The 19,867-nt window shown below is 45.1% G+C and overlaps 4 protein-coding genes across 4 annotated transcripts in view; all 4 read right to left on the bottom strand.

Moving 5' to 3' along the window:
* Positions 1-6,947, bottom strand: part of LOC139753892 (uncharacterized) — a 35,260-nt gene extending 28,313 nt beyond the window's left edge. The window contains exons 1-5 of the mRNA XM_071670848.1: positions 6,796-6,947; positions 5,980-6,482; positions 5,403-5,526; positions 4,883-4,946; positions 229-347 (exon numbers count right to left, since the gene is read on the bottom strand). Of these exons, the coding sequence (XP_071526949.1) occupies positions 229-347; positions 4,883-4,946; positions 5,403-5,526; positions 5,980-6,482; positions 6,796-6,894 (909 nt within the window). The 5' untranslated portion in view covers positions 6,895-6,947. The remainder of the gene's footprint in view (positions 1-228; positions 348-4,882; positions 4,947-5,402; positions 5,527-5,979; positions 6,483-6,795) is intronic.
* Positions 1,376-2,677, bottom strand: LOC139754103 (uncharacterized). Its single transcript, XM_071671187.1, has 2 exons — positions 2,618-2,677; positions 1,376-2,272 (listed from the first exon to the last, which is right to left on the bottom strand). The coding sequence occupies exons 1-2, from the start codon at positions 2,627-2,629 to the stop codon at positions 1,547-1,549; spliced, it is 738 nt and encodes a 245-aa protein (XP_071527288.1). The 5' UTR covers positions 2,630-2,677; the 3' UTR covers positions 1,376-1,546.
* A 2,845-nt stretch (positions 6,948-9,792) lies between the features above and the next one.
* On the bottom strand, positions 9,793-10,904 carry LOC139753958 (uncharacterized). Its single transcript, XM_071670918.1, has 2 exons — positions 10,803-10,904; positions 9,793-10,506 (listed from the first exon to the last, which is right to left on the bottom strand). Exons 1-2 carry the CDS (start codon positions 10,812-10,814, stop codon positions 9,979-9,981), a joined length of 540 nt encoding a protein of 179 aa, XP_071527019.1. The 5' UTR covers positions 10,815-10,904; the 3' UTR covers positions 9,793-9,978.
* Positions 10,905-16,515: 5,611 nt separating this feature from the next.
* On the bottom strand, positions 16,516-18,150 carry LOC139753957 (uncharacterized). Its single transcript, XM_071670917.1, has 2 exons — positions 18,100-18,150; positions 16,516-17,645 (listed from the first exon to the last, which is right to left on the bottom strand). The coding sequence occupies exons 1-2, from the start codon at positions 18,109-18,111 to the stop codon at positions 16,581-16,583; spliced, it is 1,077 nt and encodes a 358-aa protein (XP_071527018.1). The 5' UTR covers positions 18,112-18,150; the 3' UTR covers positions 16,516-16,580.
* Between the last annotated feature and the right edge of the window lie 1,717 nt (positions 18,151-19,867).

Genomic DNA, 19,867 nt, shown 5'->3' with positions numbered 1-19,867 from the left:
GACAGACTTGTGGTATCTGCGTTGTATAAATCCTGCCACAATTGACGACTGCATTATCATTTGTCGAGACACCTTCTCCTTTTTTTATTGATTCATTTCGTTACGGTGAGAAGTGGCAAAGTTTATACAACCACGACACAGCATGATACGGCAAGTTCCGTTTTAGTTTGTCATACATCAAGAACTGATCTCTTGTCTTAGGGAGAAAAAAAAGGGGGGTATGTTCACCAACTTGAACATCGCTTGCGTAAAGTTCTCATGAAGGCTGAGCGACGGATGTTCATCCACGTATGTATGTTGGTCATGGACGGTAGTGACGGCCCTGTACATACGCCGTGAGAGTCTCGCTGACGAAGCAATTGTGGCTCAAATCAAACACATGGTTCATGACGACTTGACGCATCTGAATCGAATAAATGATCACCGAAGTTGAGATTCGACTCGGTTGTGTTGTGATCCGTGAGCACATAAGGGTTATCTAAGGTATAGGTGAGATGGGTACCCCAGATACCTTATCGCCTCGGATCGACATTGGAAGGTTGTCCTAGTGTCGTCCACCGCCCGATCTGTATGAAGCCAATCCAGTCAAACGTCTTCCTCATCTGGTTACAGGGGAGGAGCTCCACTGGGGTCCATCTCTTGGTCCGCCAATCCAGTCAAACTTATTCTCCGTCTGGTTACTTGAGATCTGGCGCCACCTTTGTCCCCCAGGTCAAGACCGGACTGTATGCAGGTGGGAACACGGGACCTGCCCGACTCCCTAGAGAAAACGCAACCCCTCGGCTTGCAAGATCATAATCTTGTTTTCCAGCTTGTCAAAGAGAGACTCTGGATTCTCTATGGTTCCATATTAATATCCTGCGTGAGTTAATGATATCAAGTGACTATCATGCTGGTCTGATTTCAAAAGTACCTGCTGGGTATTACTGTACCTGATGAGTATTACTGTATTAGTACCTGCTGGGTATTACTGTACGAGCACCAGCTGGGTATTACTGTGTTAGTACCAGCTGGGTATCACTATATTAGGACCTGCTGGGTATTACTGTATGAGTTCCTGCTGGGTATTACTGTATGACTACCTGCTGAGTATTACTGTATTAGTACCTGCTGGGTATTACTGTATTAGTACCTGCTGAGTATTACTGTATTAGTACCTGCTGGGTATTACTGTATGACTACCTGCTGGGTATTACTGTATGAGTACTTGCTGGGTATTACTGTATTAGTGCCTGCTGGGTATTACTGTATTAGTATCTGCTGTGTATTACTGTATTAGTACTTGCTGGGTACTGATTAAGAATTAAACAAATCCATTTTGCCTTTGATGATAATCACGTATTGAAACCTGACATGTTACAATGAGACAGTGTACACAATGTGTCCAGACTTTTAATATGAAGAATTTCCTTTTTTTTTTTACAAAAATTTTACATAATTTACATCGAAGAATTATCAAGATCGTTCGCAAGAAAGTGGAATAAATGGTACAAAAATCTCACATAGCAAGACAGCAAAGGAGGCCTTATCATTCAACCTTCGCACACTAGAAAGGCAATCCATAGAGGCCGCGGAGACCGTGGAGTCCAAATGCACCGGGGAAGCCAAGTCCGCTGTAGGTCAGAGGAGACCTGGCAGCCAGTGGGGCTGCAGCAAGCATGGGGGCGTGGATACCCAAGGCGTTGGTGTAGAAGGGAGACAAACTGCCGCCAAAGGCAGGGAGGAGTTGGACAGGCGCATCGGGAGCAGCCTCAGCTCTTGCGGCAGCAGCTTCATAAGCGCTCTGAAATTTAGCCCTGGCATCAGCGACGTCTTTCGTGTATTCGAGGTAAGCTGCTACTGGGCCTTCTTCAGCGGCGGCAGCGTCGAAAGCAGTCTGGAAGTCAGCCGTGGCATCGGCGACATCCTTGGTATTTTCGAGGTAGGCTGCTAATGGGCCTTCGCCAGCGGCAGCGGCGTCAAAGGCTGCTTGGAATGCAGCCCTGGCAGCGGCGACCTCCTTGGTGTATTCGAGATAAGCTGCTACTGGGCCTTCGCCGGCGGCAGCGGCGTCAAAAGCAGCTAGGAAGTCAGCCCTGGCAGCGGCGACATCTTCGGAGTACTCGGGATATGTCACTTCGGGGACCTCGTCGGCTGCAGCAGCAGCAGCGGCGGCCGCAAAGGCAGCTTCGAAATCATCTCTGGCTTTCACCACTTCCTCAGTGTCCGTCACGGGGACTGGAGCCTCTGGAAGGGCGGCGGCGCAGGCGGCGCCCACCAAAGCAAGAAGTACCTGAGGATACCACAAGGTCTTACTGGTATAAACTGAAGGGGTTGTTAAGTTGAAGATGAAATACACTAGTGAACGAGTAGGTAGCCCACAGAAGTATGGGTTAGGCACAGTTAATTCCCGCATTAGAGAATCGACTTCGATTAGGATAATCTAAAATAAGCAGTTACTGGGAAAACGGATGGTAATTACTGTCATGAATCCACCAACATAAACTAATATTAGAAGTTGCTGTTCGAGTCCATAAACTCATAACAACAAACGAACGACAGCCAAAGGGACACTGTGTTCCCCATCACGGCCGTAGCACCAACTTAGTTCAGAAGGCGAAAATGGAGGTTCACTTACGAGAACCTTCATGTCTGCTGCGGTTGTGTGAGCTAATGTACAGATGAGCGGGTTGCTGCCGGCTTTATATACCCGGTAGGACCAGCGCCATCGCGATACCACCGAGTCTCAATGTCGAGGAAAACTGTAGCTAACTTCACGTCCACTGGGGCACTCCCGGCCCTTCCCACACTTAGTGTCGGGACGTGTCACGGGCTAAGAAGAGATGAGGGCCATTTCTTTATGAAGTAAACGAAAGAAAAAATTTACGACAGGATGGAATGCTACAGGGGGAAAGGGTGCTGGTGCGGTCGACCTCGTCAAGTAGGTGTGGCCCGTAGGTGAGGGACAGTTTAGTGTTAGAGTGAAAGCAACATGTGTATGTATGTGAGCTCGCTAACACGTTCCTTCGATTATATAATTTTTGCATGTTAAAGGAAACCTTTCCTGCAGGGTGACATAGGGCCAGAAGCATCAAAAGTTATGCAGAAAGGATCAAAGATGATACAACTCTATACCAATCATCCATAAATGCCTTGTGGCCGTGAGTGAACGTCTCACAACAGCAACAGTACCATAGAATGATAGATGAGGACATCTTTGAGAACACTTCCTTCGAAACCTACGAAGAAAACCCGTACGTCAAACCACAACATGCATCAAGAAAGTGTCTGCTACCAGCACTAATCTTTGTGCTTTTGTTTATAACACATTGTCTCGTGCATGTCTTAACTATTGTGCTAAGTACGAGCTCATGTGTAGAAAGGGTCAACAACTGGTATTAGTATAGCAAGCATTACCGCCATCGTACGAACGACTAAGTAGTTAGAATCCAAACTAATCCAACATTCTTCAGTGTGTCGACTACTGTTCTTCGACTATCAAGAGTTACGTAGAGATGATCTTTCTTCAGCTCTATCATCCCTATTCTTGTTTACACACTTGTTTAGCACCTCCTATTCTACACTAAATGACATTAATGAAATGCGTTTAAGCGCTTCCTGTTCTGCACCGGATTACATTAGCGAGATGCGTTTTATCATTTGTTCCTGTTATATTCTGTGCATCTAAGTTATACATCAATACATAAGGGAAAGAAGGGTAGTGTCTGTGTGCGCCGTCTGTAGTGCAAAAGCACTTATTGCTCGCCTCTTGGGCCTTAAGTCTCCTAATTTTCAAACTATCAGGCACAAAATCTCTCTACCCTCCATTATCTTGCTTTAATGTTTCGTTTATCACACCTAATGCCTTCTGTTATGTAAATACTGTGACTATATTACTCCCTGCAACTAGGCTTTGCTCTCCTCACATCCACGCGCTGAAATCCTCCCTAAAGGAGATCTCAATGTACACCACAAGGATTGGTTGGACTCTAAACCTGGACGATCCTGTTAGAGACGAAGCCTTTTTCTCTTCCCTTCCTCAACGTTGTGGATCAAAAACTTTAACATTCTAAACAAGTTTCCGACCGTCATGGCATCCCTTCCACTTCACTTGACCTCCTTTTTATCTTCGGGCCTCTCCGCTCTTCATATACCATCTCTGACCCCTCTTCGGGGTCGTCCGACCATATTCTTATATCTGTCAACTCTAACTGTGCCCCGTCGCCCTCTGTTGCCCCCTTAAAAAACGCCAATTTTGACACTCTGGAATACTGTAGGAGAACTCAGAGGTCATCCTCGTTCAGCCCCTTTACTGCTTTTCCCCAGAATAGGTATTGCTATTCTGGCTGGGATGCCTCGAGTTTTGCTGAACTCACTGTAGAAGTTACCTTGGCTGGAAAGGAGTCCTACACTCCATATTCAAAGAAAACCTTTCCACCCCAGGTTTAATCGCTCCTAGTCTGAGTTCTGTCGCATCTGGGACAGAGCGTACCGGGCCTTGAAACTTCTCCTCCCCTTATACCTACTCCGCTTTCACTCCTGCTCTGATTCATTGTGAAGCAGTTCTTCGTAAAGTTAAGCACACACACTTATAAAAAGGAAGTGCGTTGACTTGATGTCCTTAATTGGCAAATCCTTTTGGTTCTTAATCAAATATCTCCAACACCTTATTTACTTCAGTCTCTCCTCCTGCTCCTCCGACCTCCTCAGCATCTGTACTGTAGCTAAGTCTCCAGCTGATAAAGCTGCTCTAACGCAACTCTGGATGATTCTTCTCCTCACCCCTGCCACCCTCCTTCCTCCCACTCAACCTATGTCATCTCTCACATCCTCCTCATGCAAAGTCTTTCAGGTACTCTCTCAACTCCAGGTGGACGAGGCGTATGGATCTCAGACAGCATACCTTCTCGAGTCCTGAAGGAGCGTGCGTCTGAGGTAGATGCAATTCTTGTTCGCATATTTCGTCTCTGTCAAAAAGAAAAACGGAGACTTTACTTCCTCCCTCTTGGAGGATGCTTTCGTACAGCACAACCATAACAAAAGAACCTCGCGATGTACATGGACCTTAACGCGGTGGTGGGGTTTGTGTGGAGCAGTGATGGCTTGAGCTATGGCATCGGGGATTTTCCTCTCCCTAGTACGTAGGTTTAACTATGGTGCAAAGGTCAAGCTTGAGCTCTAAGACGAACACATGTAGGCTATTTTCTCCCTATACTTTTCGTTCTTCCCCTCTTGGTCTATCAGAACCGGAATTGGTCATTTGAAATAAATGAATTTCGAGGATAGAATACTGTAAACTGTATTGAGAGCGCTGAATAGCCTTAGATGCTCCAGTGCTTGGCTTATAAGCCTAAATCTTACAATCCAATCCGATAAAGAGGAGACTCATCTAACCTCTACAACTATCGCCCCATTGCTCTCACCTCTGTTGTCTTCAAAGGCTTTGAAATCTCCTCAACTCTGACTTTCTCGAACACTTCGAACCCTATACCTTTCTCCCTTACCATCAGCACTGATTTTGCAGTGCTGGCTCTGCTGGTTGTCTCCCTGAGAGAAAAAGGACTCTTACTTCGGTCCTGTTCTCTCAGAAATATTAGTGCAGCTGTTGTCGTAGTCCTCGAAATCTCCAAAGCCTTTGGAAGGGTGTGGCATAGGGCTTTGCTTGCTAGACTCTCCTCCCTCTGCTTTCTCTGCTTCTCTCTGTCCCCTAATGCTTCGTTTCCTCTCTGGTCGTTCCACTGCAGTAGACGCTGGTGTTACGAATTCTCCATCCTATTGTGATATTCACGTTTCCTTGTTGACTGTTGCGTGTATGAACAGTTATAGATAACAAGTGGGGTATAGGAGTGAAACATGTAAAGTTTGCTCGGGTCCTTTAATATGAACACATTTTGATGGATAGTTTACAACTGAAAATACTGTCTTAAACGTATTCCCTAAGAATGTAATTTACAGTACAAGATCTCACAGAGACAAGACAGCTAACAGAGGTCTATTTATTCAGCCTTGGCCAACTGGAGAGGCAGTCCATAAGGGCCGTAGAAACCGTGAAGTCCAAATGCACCGGGGAAGCCAAGTCCGCTGTAGGTCAGAGGAGCTCCAGCAGCCAGTGCGGGTGCAGCAAGCATGGGGGCGTGGATGCCGAGGGCGTTGGTGTAGAAGGGAGACAAACTGCCACCAACGGTAGAGAGTAAGCCGACTGGGGTTTCAGAGATGGCTTCAGCTCTAGCGGCAGCGGCCTCGACTCTAGCAGCAGCGGCGTCGTAGGCAGCCTGGAAGTCAGCCCTGGCAGCGGCGACCTCTTCGGTAAACTCAACGGGGGCTGGGGCGCCTTCGGGAACAACGACTTCGGGGACCTCGTCAGCAGCAGCAGCGGCGGCAGCGGCGGCATACGCTACCTCAAACTCGGCTTTGGCTTTCGCTACTTCCTCAGTGTCAGTCACGGGGACTGGAGCCTCTGGAAGGGCGGCGGCGCAGGCGGCGCCCACCAAAGCAAGAAGTACCTGAAGACGCCAACAAGACTTTAATCACTTGAGAGATAGGGACTAGCGACGCTTTTACGTATAAAAAGAAAAAGGAAGAAGAAAAACACTGGCAAGCAGCATGTCTACATATAGAGAAGAGAGTTAGTCAGATTCTGCTTTGCTTGGTATAACTTAAAGAACACAGGTGAGTGGGAAAATAGGCGGTGTTTACTGTACTGACACAGATCTTCCGAGATCAACATAAATCGTTAACTCTGTCCTTTGACAATACTGGCTTGCATCACTGAGCAGATGATTCGGTTTATAAGTCGAATTATGGAGGTGGACTTACGAGGATCCTCATGTCTGCTGGAGTGGTTGTGTGAGCTAATGTACTGATGAGCGAGATGCTGCTGGCTTTATATACCCGGTGGGACAGCGCCACCGCCATACCACTGTGTGTCTCACTGTCGGGGAAAAAACTGTAGCCAACACCACACCCCTTGAGCCACTCCCAGCCCTTCCATCATCACCCTACAGGGGCGCCTGGAAAATGATGAGACAAGGTAATTATCGCTTTAATGTGATGCACCAGATGAAAAGTCTCTTATGATGTGAGGTTAAAGGGAAAGAGGGGACTTCTGCGGGCGACCTCGCTAGAAAGGTGTGGTCAGTTGTGGTGGGACGAAGATGGCCAATAAAGGATAAAAACATCGTAGAGTTCAACTACCCATCTTCTCTATTACGTAATGTTACTGCATTCATCTTAACCCTTTGTCACTGCAAAGTCCTGGATGATATGGAGGGATTGATGAAAAAAATATTGATATCTTTTATGCATCATTAAGACCACACTGGAAATGAGTGTTTGTGTATATTTCTTGTGCTATCCTGGATGAAATATATGAATATCTTTATTATTCATGTGTTTTGACCAAGTAAAGTCAATCAGTCACTCAAGTTTGGTATGATAAAGAAGGTTGACTAATAGGTCTTGTTTGACTAATAGGTTTATTAGAGAAAACTAAATTCTGAAACAGTCCTTTTGGGTGGGTGATGGGGTTTCCAGCAGTGAACCATCTGAGTGACTAAGTTCGGGATGAAGAGTGAGAAGACGACACAGTCAGATCTATCCTCATACAAAGGTGGTACAAGAGACGAAAAGATGTCATGTGATGGAGAGGTCCTCAAAATGAGGGGTTTCTACATCGGAAAAAAAATAGACTAGAATATAATTGTGGAAGACGAAACGAGGAAACATTGATAATTGAAGTGTGTTAGCCAAACTCTCTCACCAGCAAGTCAGGGAACGCACGGGAGGGAAAGGTTCCGACGGGCTATTGATATTAGACCTCATTTTCACCCTCAACATTCTGGGAAAGGAAAACATCAGCCATGTTGTCCCCGTGGGATAAAGCGTTGTCGCAGCGCTCGAGGCTGAATGTATGATTAACTGGAGGTGTAACTTGAAGGACCTAAGTGGTATCTTATTCTAAGAGGGAGAGCTAGGAACTCCCTTCAGAACGTAAACTAAGAAGATGAATCCCACAACTGGTGTATGATGGAACAATGTTGTATGTGGTTTTGTACAGAGAGGAGGTCAGTAGACGTGTACTGAGGGCGGAGGAGGTAGATAAGAGGACACAGAGATGAGGAGGGTATGTTTCCACATATGTCAGTGGGCTAAAGAGGGCAGCCATGTTCTTCAGGGAATATATAGACGCTACAACCGATAAACATTTTTAGAAAGGTACAGAAACGCCACTAGACAGTTATACCTTAACCTATATTAGCTGGTTTGGCCGAAGGTGGTGTTCAACTTGATATTCTATAGCTGACAGGGAGCAGGATCTCTTAATTAACCAGGTCATAGGCTTCTTGTTAAGCTGTAAGAGTACTTCCATGGTGGGGAAGTTGTATGTCTTGAGCCCTGGCCTCCGATGTTGGTGAGATGTTTATACTTAACAAAAGACCATCGCGTCCGATGGTTCACATTGGGTTCTTCACGTGTTAATGACATACGGTAAGACGGAGGAAGGTACGTTTGACCTGACTTTGGTGTACCATTCAAGTGCAGGTTAGATCTCGATACGCACGTCTGAAATATTGTTGACAGCTGACCAGAATCTATGATTAACTACATCAAGAATAGCTAGCACGAGGAAGATGAGACAGCAACTCCAAATGTGGCTCGACCCTAAAAGTGTCGTTAGTACGTACGAAGGATGTTTGGAGTGGACACTGCGGGCAGCCACGTCAGCCAGAGTGGACACTGCGGGCAGCCGTGTCAGCCAGAGTGGACACTGCGGGCAGCCGTGTCAGCCAGAGTGGACACTGCGGGCAGCCGTGTCAGCCAGAGTGGACACTGCGGGCAGCCGTGTCAGCCAGAGTGGACACTGCGGGCAGCCGTGTCAACCAGAGTGGACACTGGGGCCTGGCTGCCAGCGTTGAAGACACAATACACTGCTTACGCAGTTACCTTGCAGCTGAGTTCCTCTTTTCTTTATGTTGGACTCATTTCTATGGTCATTAAGCTTGTTCGTGTCTTCTTAATGATGTTTTAGAGTGAATAAGTAACTATGATGAAATCCCAGGAAGAGAAAACATTACTGTAATCAACATGAAGAAAAGAATAAGATAAAAGCCAATGATGTAATAACATAGCGATCTTTAACCGTTCCAAGAAACTGGAGAGATGTAGCTGGCTGTATTGTAGGGAATATAACGCTTTAGAAGGGCAGGAACCGCCAAGATGCCTCAAGCTGTGGTTATCAGATCCCAAAGACCACATGTGTGACTGCGGTACAGATGGGACAACAGAAAGAGCAGCAGACGACAAGAGTGGCTTTAAGACTTTGATTACCGTCACGCAAGACTTTCCAGATGTGTACAAGACACTTCTTCCTTCAGAGCGTACCTGGAAATGTGATACACGAGCCACACGCCATCTGTGAACACCCTCCACATTATGACACTCCTTCTCATCTTACACATCAGAGACACAAAGAAGAGACCAAGAACATGAATATCATTTACACCACGAAACGAGAGCACCTTAGTGCATTTTGCTGGGTGTATTATAATGCAGCATGTAATGTCTACTTGTTCTCAAGAGTGTAAACGTTTTTTTAGGCTACCCAACTGACCTAAACGTTTTACACAAAGTCGGTTTAGGTACCGACTGGAATGTACCACAAGTAAGATCAAATTGTCTTGGTGAACACCGAGACTAATAACATGGGGAATTTCGAGACTTTTTATATAAGCAAGAAACATTATAGCTGGTTATCAATAACCAATACACAGCAGACCTTAGAATCTAATGGAGTTTGACAGTGAAACACCGGAATACATTCTTAACTTTTAATATCAATTCGTTACAATTTTTTCATCAAGAATTTCATTTGAAGATTTCCAATTAGTTGAAGTGAATAGGAAGATGTGACGTTTCATTATGGTAATATTTACAAAAGGAATTTATCTACAGATACAAAAATCTCACACAGACAGAAGGTGGTAAGGTGACGGAAGTCTCCTATTTAGCTTCAGCGAACTTAATGAGGGGAAATCCATGGATGCCATAGGCACCGTGGAGGCCAAGACCGCTGTATGCCAGAGGGGCTCCAGCAGCCAGAGGGGCTCCAGCAACCAGAGGGGCTCCAGCCAGCAAGGGAGCGTGGATACCGAAGGCACCGTAGGGCAGGGTGTTGGTGTAGAGAGGAGACAGCCTGCCGTCGATGGTGGAGAGGAGGCCGGTGTAGGTGGAGATCTTACCGTCCAGATCGGTGTCTGGGGCGGCCTCAGCGGCAGCAGCGGCAGCTTCGAAAGCAGCCGTAAACTCAGCCTTGGCAGCGGCGACTTCCTCGGTGTCAGCAACGGGTTCTGGGGCGCCTTCGGGAAGAACTACAACGGGGACCTCGTCAGCAGCAGCAGCAGCGGCGGCGGCCGCATAGGCTGCCTCGAACTCAGCTTTGGCTTGCACCACTTCCTCAGTGTCAGTCACGGGGACTGGAGCCTCTGGAAGGGCGGCGGCGCAGGCGGCGCCCACCAAAGCAAGAAGTACCTGAAGAAAGGGCAACAATTTAAAGTGATGCGCAAAGACAATCAGAAGAATTAGACGTAAGCTTATGACATGGAATGGTTCTGTAGCATTTAAAAGCTGCGGTTTCCAGTGATTTCATGAATAGTTTGTCTGTGTTTTAACTGCTTGCAAGTACACAGAAATTTCCAGGGATGAACTCGAGTGATACCACTGGTCGTGTATAAGCACATGCATAAGGTTTCTACAGGTTTCTACACCTTGCCAGAGCACTGTCAAGAAGACCGACTTCAGAATACAAAACATGGAGAAGGACTTACGAGAACCTTCATGTCTGCTGGGGTTGTGTGAGCTAATGTACAGATGAGCGGGTTGCTGCTGGCTTTATATACCCGGTGGGACCAGCGCACCGCGATACCACTGTGTTTCAATGTCGAAGAAAACTATAACCAACACCGCGCTGTCTTGGCCACCGTTTGCCCAGTCTGTGCTTTTTAGAGGCTATGGTAGTTCGTCTAGTTGAGATAAATGTCATTAGTAATGAGGTATATCACTAGAGGGAATTCTTAATTCTACCGTGCATGAAAGGGCGAGAAGGTAGCAGCGTGGTTGACCTTAGAGAAAGGGTGTGGTCATTGGAGTAGAAGGCGTGGCATGGTACGGGGAAGTCTGTATATAACACTATGGCAATATTGTGCATATATTACAGCCATAGCATTAGAAAGCTGAATCGTCATGCCGCCTTCTCACGAGATACCTTCTACTAATTCTTATTATCGATCGTGAACCGACGAACTCGTAAATTTCAAAGTACAAAGTACTGAAAGACTTGAGGAAGCGTTTTCGGGAAAGGACGTTGGCTTAGGAGCTAGACGTACAAACACATATACATAAGAAATGACTACAGGTTTCTGCACCAGACCAGAGAGCCGTCAAAATGACCGAGTTCAGGAAACAAAATTTGGAGAAAGAATTTACGTTTCTGAAATTTCGTGTCGAAGTGTTGGGGGGAGAGGATCCCGACTTACATATCGCTGTGATTAAAGCACTTCAACACATTCATCTACGACGCTACACTCAGTCCTTCAGTCTTTCGTCTACTTTCGTCTGATCTTCTGTAGTACACCAATGGTTCTCATGCTTTGGGAGGATATAGTGAGGGAATTTATCGTTGGATAACAAGTTTTCATCATGATGTTTTTAGTTCTTTAGGGAATCCTTCTTCGAGTGTTTCCTCACACGCTTCACTTATTGCATCTCCCATGATCTCTTTGGTAGAAACTGTCCATTGTATATATACTATAGACAGTCAACATCTAATCATGTTTCTTTCCTGACACCTCGAAGCTCTGCTGCCCTCCACCCTCTCATGTCTTTCCCAGTAACTATGACTTGGCGCATTTAAAAAGACAGCTTTTCACTTCCACCAAAATTCGAAAATACTTTTCCGTGTCCATTCTTTTTTTTCCATTTCATTAGTCTCTCTATATCTTAGTTAAGTCCCGGCCTTGTTGTAGACTATTGTCCGTGACTGGAGTCTTCAGCTTACAAAAAAAAAATGAAGAATAAAGTCTACATTGTATTTCTGTCACTGACCATCCACACTTGTCGTAAACACTCAAATTTATCTTTTGTTTTCAAGTTTGACTCCCAAAGCTCAGGTCTCAGTCACTATGTGATGTTCATAGACATGTTACTTTGAGACAAGGAGGCATATAACATCCCAGAAAGTTACTCAAACATACAGGTGACGACTTACATAAATTAATGATCAGTAGTCATTGAGTTTGTGTCCCTGATTATAAGGTATTCAGTACATACCACCACGTAGCTAAGATCAGAATTTTACGGAGGAATATCAATGAAGGTCAAGTTCGCTGGATTTATTCTGAGAGGACTACAGGCGTGTAGCTTAGCGTGCAAAGAGGGTTTATTAGTCACACCTTCATATCGAAAGTCTGGATATTCTTCCTATCTATATCTGGAAACAATGCTGGCATAAATACGCATCATATTGACGTGATAAAGAAGCGGATGATCAGTCTATCTAATGCAGATGGAGCCTTCCTTTCATGTATCTTGCTCTCGTATCTTATTAAAGACAAATACCTTTTTCTTAGTTTTCTTTTGGTTCGTAGACCAGAACGTAAAGTTGTGTATCTTTACAAAAAAAAAATTCTGTTTATGATTTAGGTTTTATTGCAGATTCAATCCCTTTTCTTTTAGGTTTTGGGCGGATAGAGAGTGTCCAGTTTTGTACATTCGTGGTCAGAGGTGGTATAAAGTTGGCGGGTTGGTACGTTGTTTTGGCTATTGCTCTATCGACTGCTTAGGGTCAACTTACGCCCACCAACCAATAGCACTTGAGAAACCTTCTTAAGGTGTTGAAAAATAGTTTTAAAACCTCTTACACCCTGTGTAAAAAGGCCCTTGATATAAGAAGCTCGAGTGGTGGTTTTGCTGAAAGTTACCGAACACGTACAAATTACGGTGATGCAGCAAAGTGGCGCGAACTTCTGATATCGTCAAAAGCAGTAGACTGGTGTTCCCACGTCCTGATTCGCTACCACTTTGAGCCCAGCGGTTTGAAGATGGCAATATATATATATATATATATATATATATATATATATATATATATATATATATATATATATATATATATATATATAACTGCTGTTTCTGTACGAGTAAAAAGAATCGAACTAAAGTTGGAAGATGAAACTCTTGAACACTTAACACAAGGCCACTGAGAGTGTTGCATTACATTGTTTCCCCGAGTCGTATTGTATACATTTTGCTCCGTGATGATTAGCTCGTATTGGTCATGAGTGAGTGACGGGTGTTCACCTATCCGTAAGTAGAACGACTCTTCCTATAAGTTGTAACCCTTGTAAGATACGTATTTCATTACCTATTGTTTTTTTAATAACTGCCTCCACTGTCCGTCTATAGAGCATCTATGGTTCTTGAGGACGTATGACAGTTGAGTGTGAAGGCAAAGTAATCTCTCTCCAAAGTGTATACCTTTTTATCTATCCGTGTCAATATGTTTTGCCATTTTAAATGGAATATATATATATAAAAAAAAATGTCAACGTGTGTGTTGGCTGGGACATCGTGTATGTAAACAGACACAGACGGAGAGGACGTTGGGATGCGCACATTACGCGTGGCTCCGCCCAGGAGGGAGCAACGCTACCTTGGCGTCGGAAGCTCCTCCTCCCTGCCGCGTCCTCCCTCCTCCTTCACAGAAGGATCTTCTTTGGAATGCGTGTGAGCTCCTCGCCACACCCAGCCCCCTCACGCCTCACCTCACTCCCTCCCTCACTCTCCTCACTCTCCTTACCTCCGAAGGACGAATGGATAACCCACAGGGGAAGAAATCCACGCTCACCTCTTGAGGATGACCCTCGAGTTGACCTCTCGCTCAATGGAGGGTGGGTTGTTACTTGGCTCTCTGGGCTTTGGGGTCGTTAAGGCCATCTACGTCAAACTACTACTACATCCAGGATCCGAGGAGTCTTTAACATCTTGATCAGGTATCAGGGATCATTCTAAGACCACGTATGCGTTTACTTAGACACATTTACTATATACATCCACTATATATATACATGTATTCGACCAGGCAGTAGTTCGAGAACGATTTATATGATGATTTAAGATTTAACAAAATGTACTGAGACATAGAATTGATATGAGCTTTATCACCCATGAGTGCTTGGTGTTGATCCAGGGGCCCATCTGATGTGACCAAGTCATGGTCAGATCTTTTAAGTAAAAGAAAATGAAACGTCAAGGTTCTGGGATGTGACTTGTATTTCTCAGAAATAAACAGCGGTAAAAAGGAAATTGATGTCTGTGATGATACAACGTAAAACGAGTCGGATGCCTTGACCCGTTACCTCGCTTTCTTTGAGGTCAAAGGTTCGAAAGTCACAGGTCATCATGGGTGAGCACCATTACAGAACGAGGTTTGGTTATCATAACTAATTTACTTTAGCAGTTTTCAAGTGATCGTATCTGACACGATTAAATCTATGTCCTTCCCCGGTGTGTTTTTTTTTCTTTAGATCAGCTGACCCACACAGCATTGTCCATCTGAATCTTTTATTTTAAGTCATCCCTTCGTAGACCAGACGTTCTCCTCCACCACCTGACGAAGGTCATCGGAGGAATACCAGCGCCTCCCATCCGTGTCAGGACACCCCACACTACTCACCCCACCTCCCTCACACCACCGCCCAGCCCTCCGGTCGTAACAAACGTCCTTACGTGGCCTTGCCCAAACCTCGACGCTTCTGGCTCTCGTGTTTATCGCCGATGTTCACAGAGAGTTCACGAGTGAATGACTCTTATCTCCTGTCCTTTGCCTGTTGTTCATGTTTCCCTCCACAACTCACCCACCAGTCTCTCTCTCTCTCTCTCTCTCTCTCTCTCTCTCTCTCTCTCTCTCTCTCTCTCTCTCTCTCTCTCTCTCTCTCTCCTGCACGGGACTCCCCGTCTATACTACTTGTCGATGAAGATTCGGAACTAAAATAATCTTTTCCCTTATCTCATTCTCTCACTTTATCCATGTCTCTCTCTTTCCCTATCGTCTGTCTAAATGCCTGACTGTGCAGTACTCTGTCCTACACACACATACACACACACACACACACACACACACACACACACACACACACACAATGATGATGATAACACATGAAGGAAAAACAATATGTGTGATGTTGTTGACAAAGTACAATCCTCCGAAGAATCATATTGAACCGGAACGAATTATACAAATGACAACAGCTGGTGAAACGCACACGGTGCTCAGGGAAGATAAAGCTCTAATAACGAAGGATTTGAATTACAGAGAGACAGACTTAGGGGGGAATCTGGACGCTCGTAAAGACGGAGGGTCAAGGAGACACACATACACACACACGTTCGAAGGATATGTGTAGGGAAGTATGCTATACTTGCATGTGTCACTTGTTGTATGAGAGGAGCTATATAGTCCACTCTCATTACTAGATCTTATCTTCACGCGTAGTAGCTTAGAAATTGAGAATATTATAGTGATACACTGATAGGAAAAAAAAGAAGGGATTTGTGTTTCGTTTTCTTTTTTTTACGTTAACTGAGAGAGAACGGGAGGGCAATGCCCTAATCAAAGACCATCTCATTTAGGATATATATCTTACGTATTCCAAAGGAATGGAAGAGCTCAACCACCAAACCTATTTTTGAAGAAGGGAGAACGTGAAGACATGTATATATAAACGCCCCTTTGTTGTCACTCCTTTTCTTCCTCCGTATCTCATTATAACATTCTGATTTTTCATTCTGTGTCGGTTCGTATTACCCCGCACTTCAGTTTTAGGGCATCTGCGCATGTGACACTTTTTCTCGTTCATCACAAACGCCACGAAATCGGCAGCTGAAGCTAGGGAGAATACGCTGTATGTATTATGCTGTGAGCAATGTAGGGGATATGGATTAATCATCATGAAGTTACTGAGGACCAATATTGAAAATGTCATTGAATGGGTTAACGTTACTAGTGGGTTGCATAGCAACAGATGATCAAGGGACAATGATAGTTCACTGAGGGTAAGTGGAGTAAGCGTTGTACGGGATTATGAATATTAAGAGCGAGAGAAATACCAGTAATGGTCAATGCTTGGGAGGATGGAGATATATGAGGTACGAATATCAATAGAGAAATTCTTTTAAACTTGTTCACAAAATATTCAATGTTGTTAATGCCTTGTTTAGATACAGGTTAATTGTGATACATGGTATTGTGCTGATGTTTGGCTAAAGACTAATTCGGGGTTGTATAGTAGCGGTTAGTAGGTTTAAAAAAAGATGAGTAATAAACATTTGAATGGATAGTCTAAGAGATGATCTTCAGATAATTGTGTGGTGTAAAGTTAGACTTTAAGATGAATAAACAAGGCTTGTCATGGTGTAGCATTATCATATCTTTGTGAGGTATTTTAAGGAGGTAAAGACTAATACAGCATTTTATGATAAATTATTTATCTATTATATATTCATATTTACATCATTCTCACGTCGTCAGAGAGACACAGTCGTGACGCCTACAGAGGGATGATCGGGTAGTTGTAAGGCCCATGGCCGTAAGGATCATAGTGGACGTGGGTGGGTGTGTGGATGAAGTGATCTCCGTGCAGGAGGGTGTTGGTATACACTGGGGGCAGAACGCCGTCCACAGCAGACAGGTGCCCTGTGTAATGAGAGATGGAGCCGTCCAAGTCGAAGTTGGCAGCAGCTTCTGCTGCAGCAGCGGCAGCTTCGTAGGCAGCCTGGAATTCAGCTTTGGCGGCAGCGACTTCGTCCGTGTCCACAACAGATTCTGGGGCGCCAGTAGGCACAACAACTTCTGGGAGAGTACCAGCAGCAGCGGCGGCAGCAGCAGCTTCATAAGCAATCAGGAAATCGGCCTTTGCTGCAGCGACTTCTTCAGTATCCATGACCGGCTCGGGGGCAGTCAATGGAGCGGGGTCGACCGAAGCTTCCTCCTCAGTGGTTTCCTCTTCAGGTGCTTCCTCCTCAGCAGCGGCAGGAGCGTCAGTCACTGCCTCCTCAACTTCAGCAGCTGGAGCTTCGGTGACGGACTCCTCGTCTTCGGCAACAGGGGTTTCGGTGACTGGTTCCTCTTCAGCAACAGGTGCTTCAGGGACTGAATCCTCGTCAGCAGCTGCGGCAGCGGCGGCGGCGGCGGCATTAAAGGCCTCGAAGAACTCGAGTTTGGCAGCGGCGACCTCCGGCGTGTCCATGACGGGTTCAGGGGCCACTGGGAGGTCGACGTCAGGCGAACCCGGGGCAACGGGGAGGTTGTTGCTCTTCACGCGGAAGCCATCGGCGCCGGCAGTGTATTGCACATGTACTGGGTCGTTGTTAGCGTCGATGTAGGTGTAGACGCCGGCGACGTTGCCGAAGGCATCACGAATTTCGTTCTTGGCCTGACCAAAGTGAGCGAAACCATAGTTGACTTGGCCTAGCTCATCTTGGGCATGGTGTTGGCTGGCATAGGAGACAGGCACCACGGGTGCATGCACGCCCACTACGCCGCCCGTATAGGCGGGATAAGGCAGTAGGAAAGTGGGCGCAGCGCTCACGACGCCTGTCAGAGCCAGAACAACCTGTGGAGGTGAAGCTGTGTTATGCAGGGTAGCTAGGAGGAGGTGGATCTGTTATGCTAATTACAGTGATGCTGTCATCGCGTGACTGTAGACAAAAAGTCTTGAGTAACGACTTACTAAATTTCTTAATTATTTCCCTCGACTTTTGTCTTACATTCACAAAAAAGTTATATATATATATATATATATATATATATATATATATATATATATATATATATATATATATATATATCTTCCTCTCTGTGGTACCTCATATGTTTGAAACTTTTTGCTAAAAATATAACGTAACTAATTTGCTTCTACTCACGTCATTGAATGTATATAATCACAGAATCACACAAGAATTACGTGAGCAAAATCAAGGGGCTGATCATGACTGTGTGTGTCATACAGTATGTTGCTGTGAAGAACAAGCTCGTGGACGACTTGCCACCAAGCAGACTTCACTTACCAGGGCCTCCATGTCTCTCTACTCGAGGTTGTGAGCTAATGTGTGGTGAGCAGTGTTGGTCACGCTGTTATATACGTCATTCCCATGGTGGTGTGTGGTGCCAGGTACCTTAATAAGGGAGGAGTGTATAGTGTCTTACGATCTTTTATCTGTTAATACGTTCACCTCACACTTTAGAATGTAGTGCAGTTGACACACCGGTGGAGTTTAACGTTGGCTTAAGAGCATCTAGTAAGGATTGTCTGTAGATGTTATGTAGATCTGGAATTCCTGTGGCTAAGAGAAGGGAAATAACCTTCTTAGGGGTGGGTGTGGTGGTATGGGAGAGTGCACAACACACGTATTCCCATCAACCTTCACAAATAACTACGTGTGTTTTTTTTTTCCCCCTCCTTCTTTCGTCACATCACCTGAGGGAGGACCTATACTTTGTATTCTAAAAGACCTGAAGACGTAGATTCGTCAGGACTCAATCCTTTGGAAGAACCAAGTTCAAGAACTTCATGTTATATGTTCTTAAGCATTCTTTTTTTTCGTGGGGTTGTAGAAGAATCTACTTTTCACCCGTTCACTTCCGGTCGTAGTAGATTGTCTCTCTTTGTTCATCTTGTGGTTGGCGTCTTGGGGCGGCGAGGGGGGAAGAGGGGGTGGGGTGTTTAGTGGGTGGTTGGTTGGTCGGTTGGTTGACCGTGGTGTCCTTGTAGTCATCGTGGGTCCTGCTGACCTCAGCAGTGTTCACCCGTGTTGCGTTTTGGGTCAGCTAGGCTGCCGGTGCGACCGACTGACCGTTTGTCTGTCTCCCTTTTCTCTCTCGTCCTGATTATCATGTCGGACCTCCGTTTGAGGGGAGCAAATTGTTTTTTTTCGCTGTGTTTTCTTTTTCTCTCTTTCGTTTTCTCTCTAGCAATCAGCCACATTGAGCCATTTCTCCATTGGACGATTGGTTCAGTACACCAAGACTCCTTTTATTTCAATCTTTATTTTGTGTTTTTTAAAGGAGTTCATAGGGTTACTTGTCAAACAGCCATGATACATTACTGCGCGACACCATCAGTATTACAAGAATCCTCAATAACTGATTTTTGCCACCAGAGGGCAGGGTTTGCGCTGCAGTAACTAAATTACATCACAAGTTACAGAACAAGTGAACTGTTTAAAATGAATGGGCAAAAATACAGGAACTATGCAGTAAGTTACATAGTGCGCGCATTGCTTGTAAGAAATGAGCAACAGTAAGTGGACCAACAACAGAACGAATGGACACAATGTAGACAGAGTTAATCATGAAGATGTTTAAACCAAATTCTGGACAGGAGATGGCTACAGCTATGAGTATGCTAAACCTTTTCTATACACTGATGGCTCCGTTTTGTTACTACAGCTCCAAGTATAGTTATTTCTAAGTTCAGACACTGTCAGTTTTTCTCTTTTTCCTCCCCCTCCCCAAGACTCGCCTGCTTAGTTAACTATAACTGCCTTTCTTGGATGTCATTGTGCACAGACATATGAACCACATCAAGATCAGCATCTATAGAAATCCCACAAAATGTCTGTTCGTATGTATATCTCAATGTCACTTCGTGCACACCACATTTGCAGTCCAGAATTTCTTGATGGTGAAAACAACAAAGTTGATGAAATTGTATCGTCCGTAAAAGAACTCCCCAAGACCTTCACTGAGGAATGTTTGTACAGTGTCAGAAAGATATATTTCAAATCGATAGCTAAAGAACTTGACAACACGACCGTATCACAACAACCTCCCAAG

This window comes from Panulirus ornatus, chromosome 16 (genome assembly GCF_036320965.1).
Source record: "Panulirus ornatus isolate Po-2019 chromosome 16, ASM3632096v1, whole genome shotgun sequence".
In the NCBI taxonomy this organism is placed as follows: Eukaryota; Metazoa; Arthropoda; class Malacostraca; order Decapoda; family Palinuridae; genus Panulirus; species Panulirus ornatus.
Note: the sequence above shows the minus strand (reverse complement) of the source record. Positions and strands in the feature narration are given on the sequence as shown.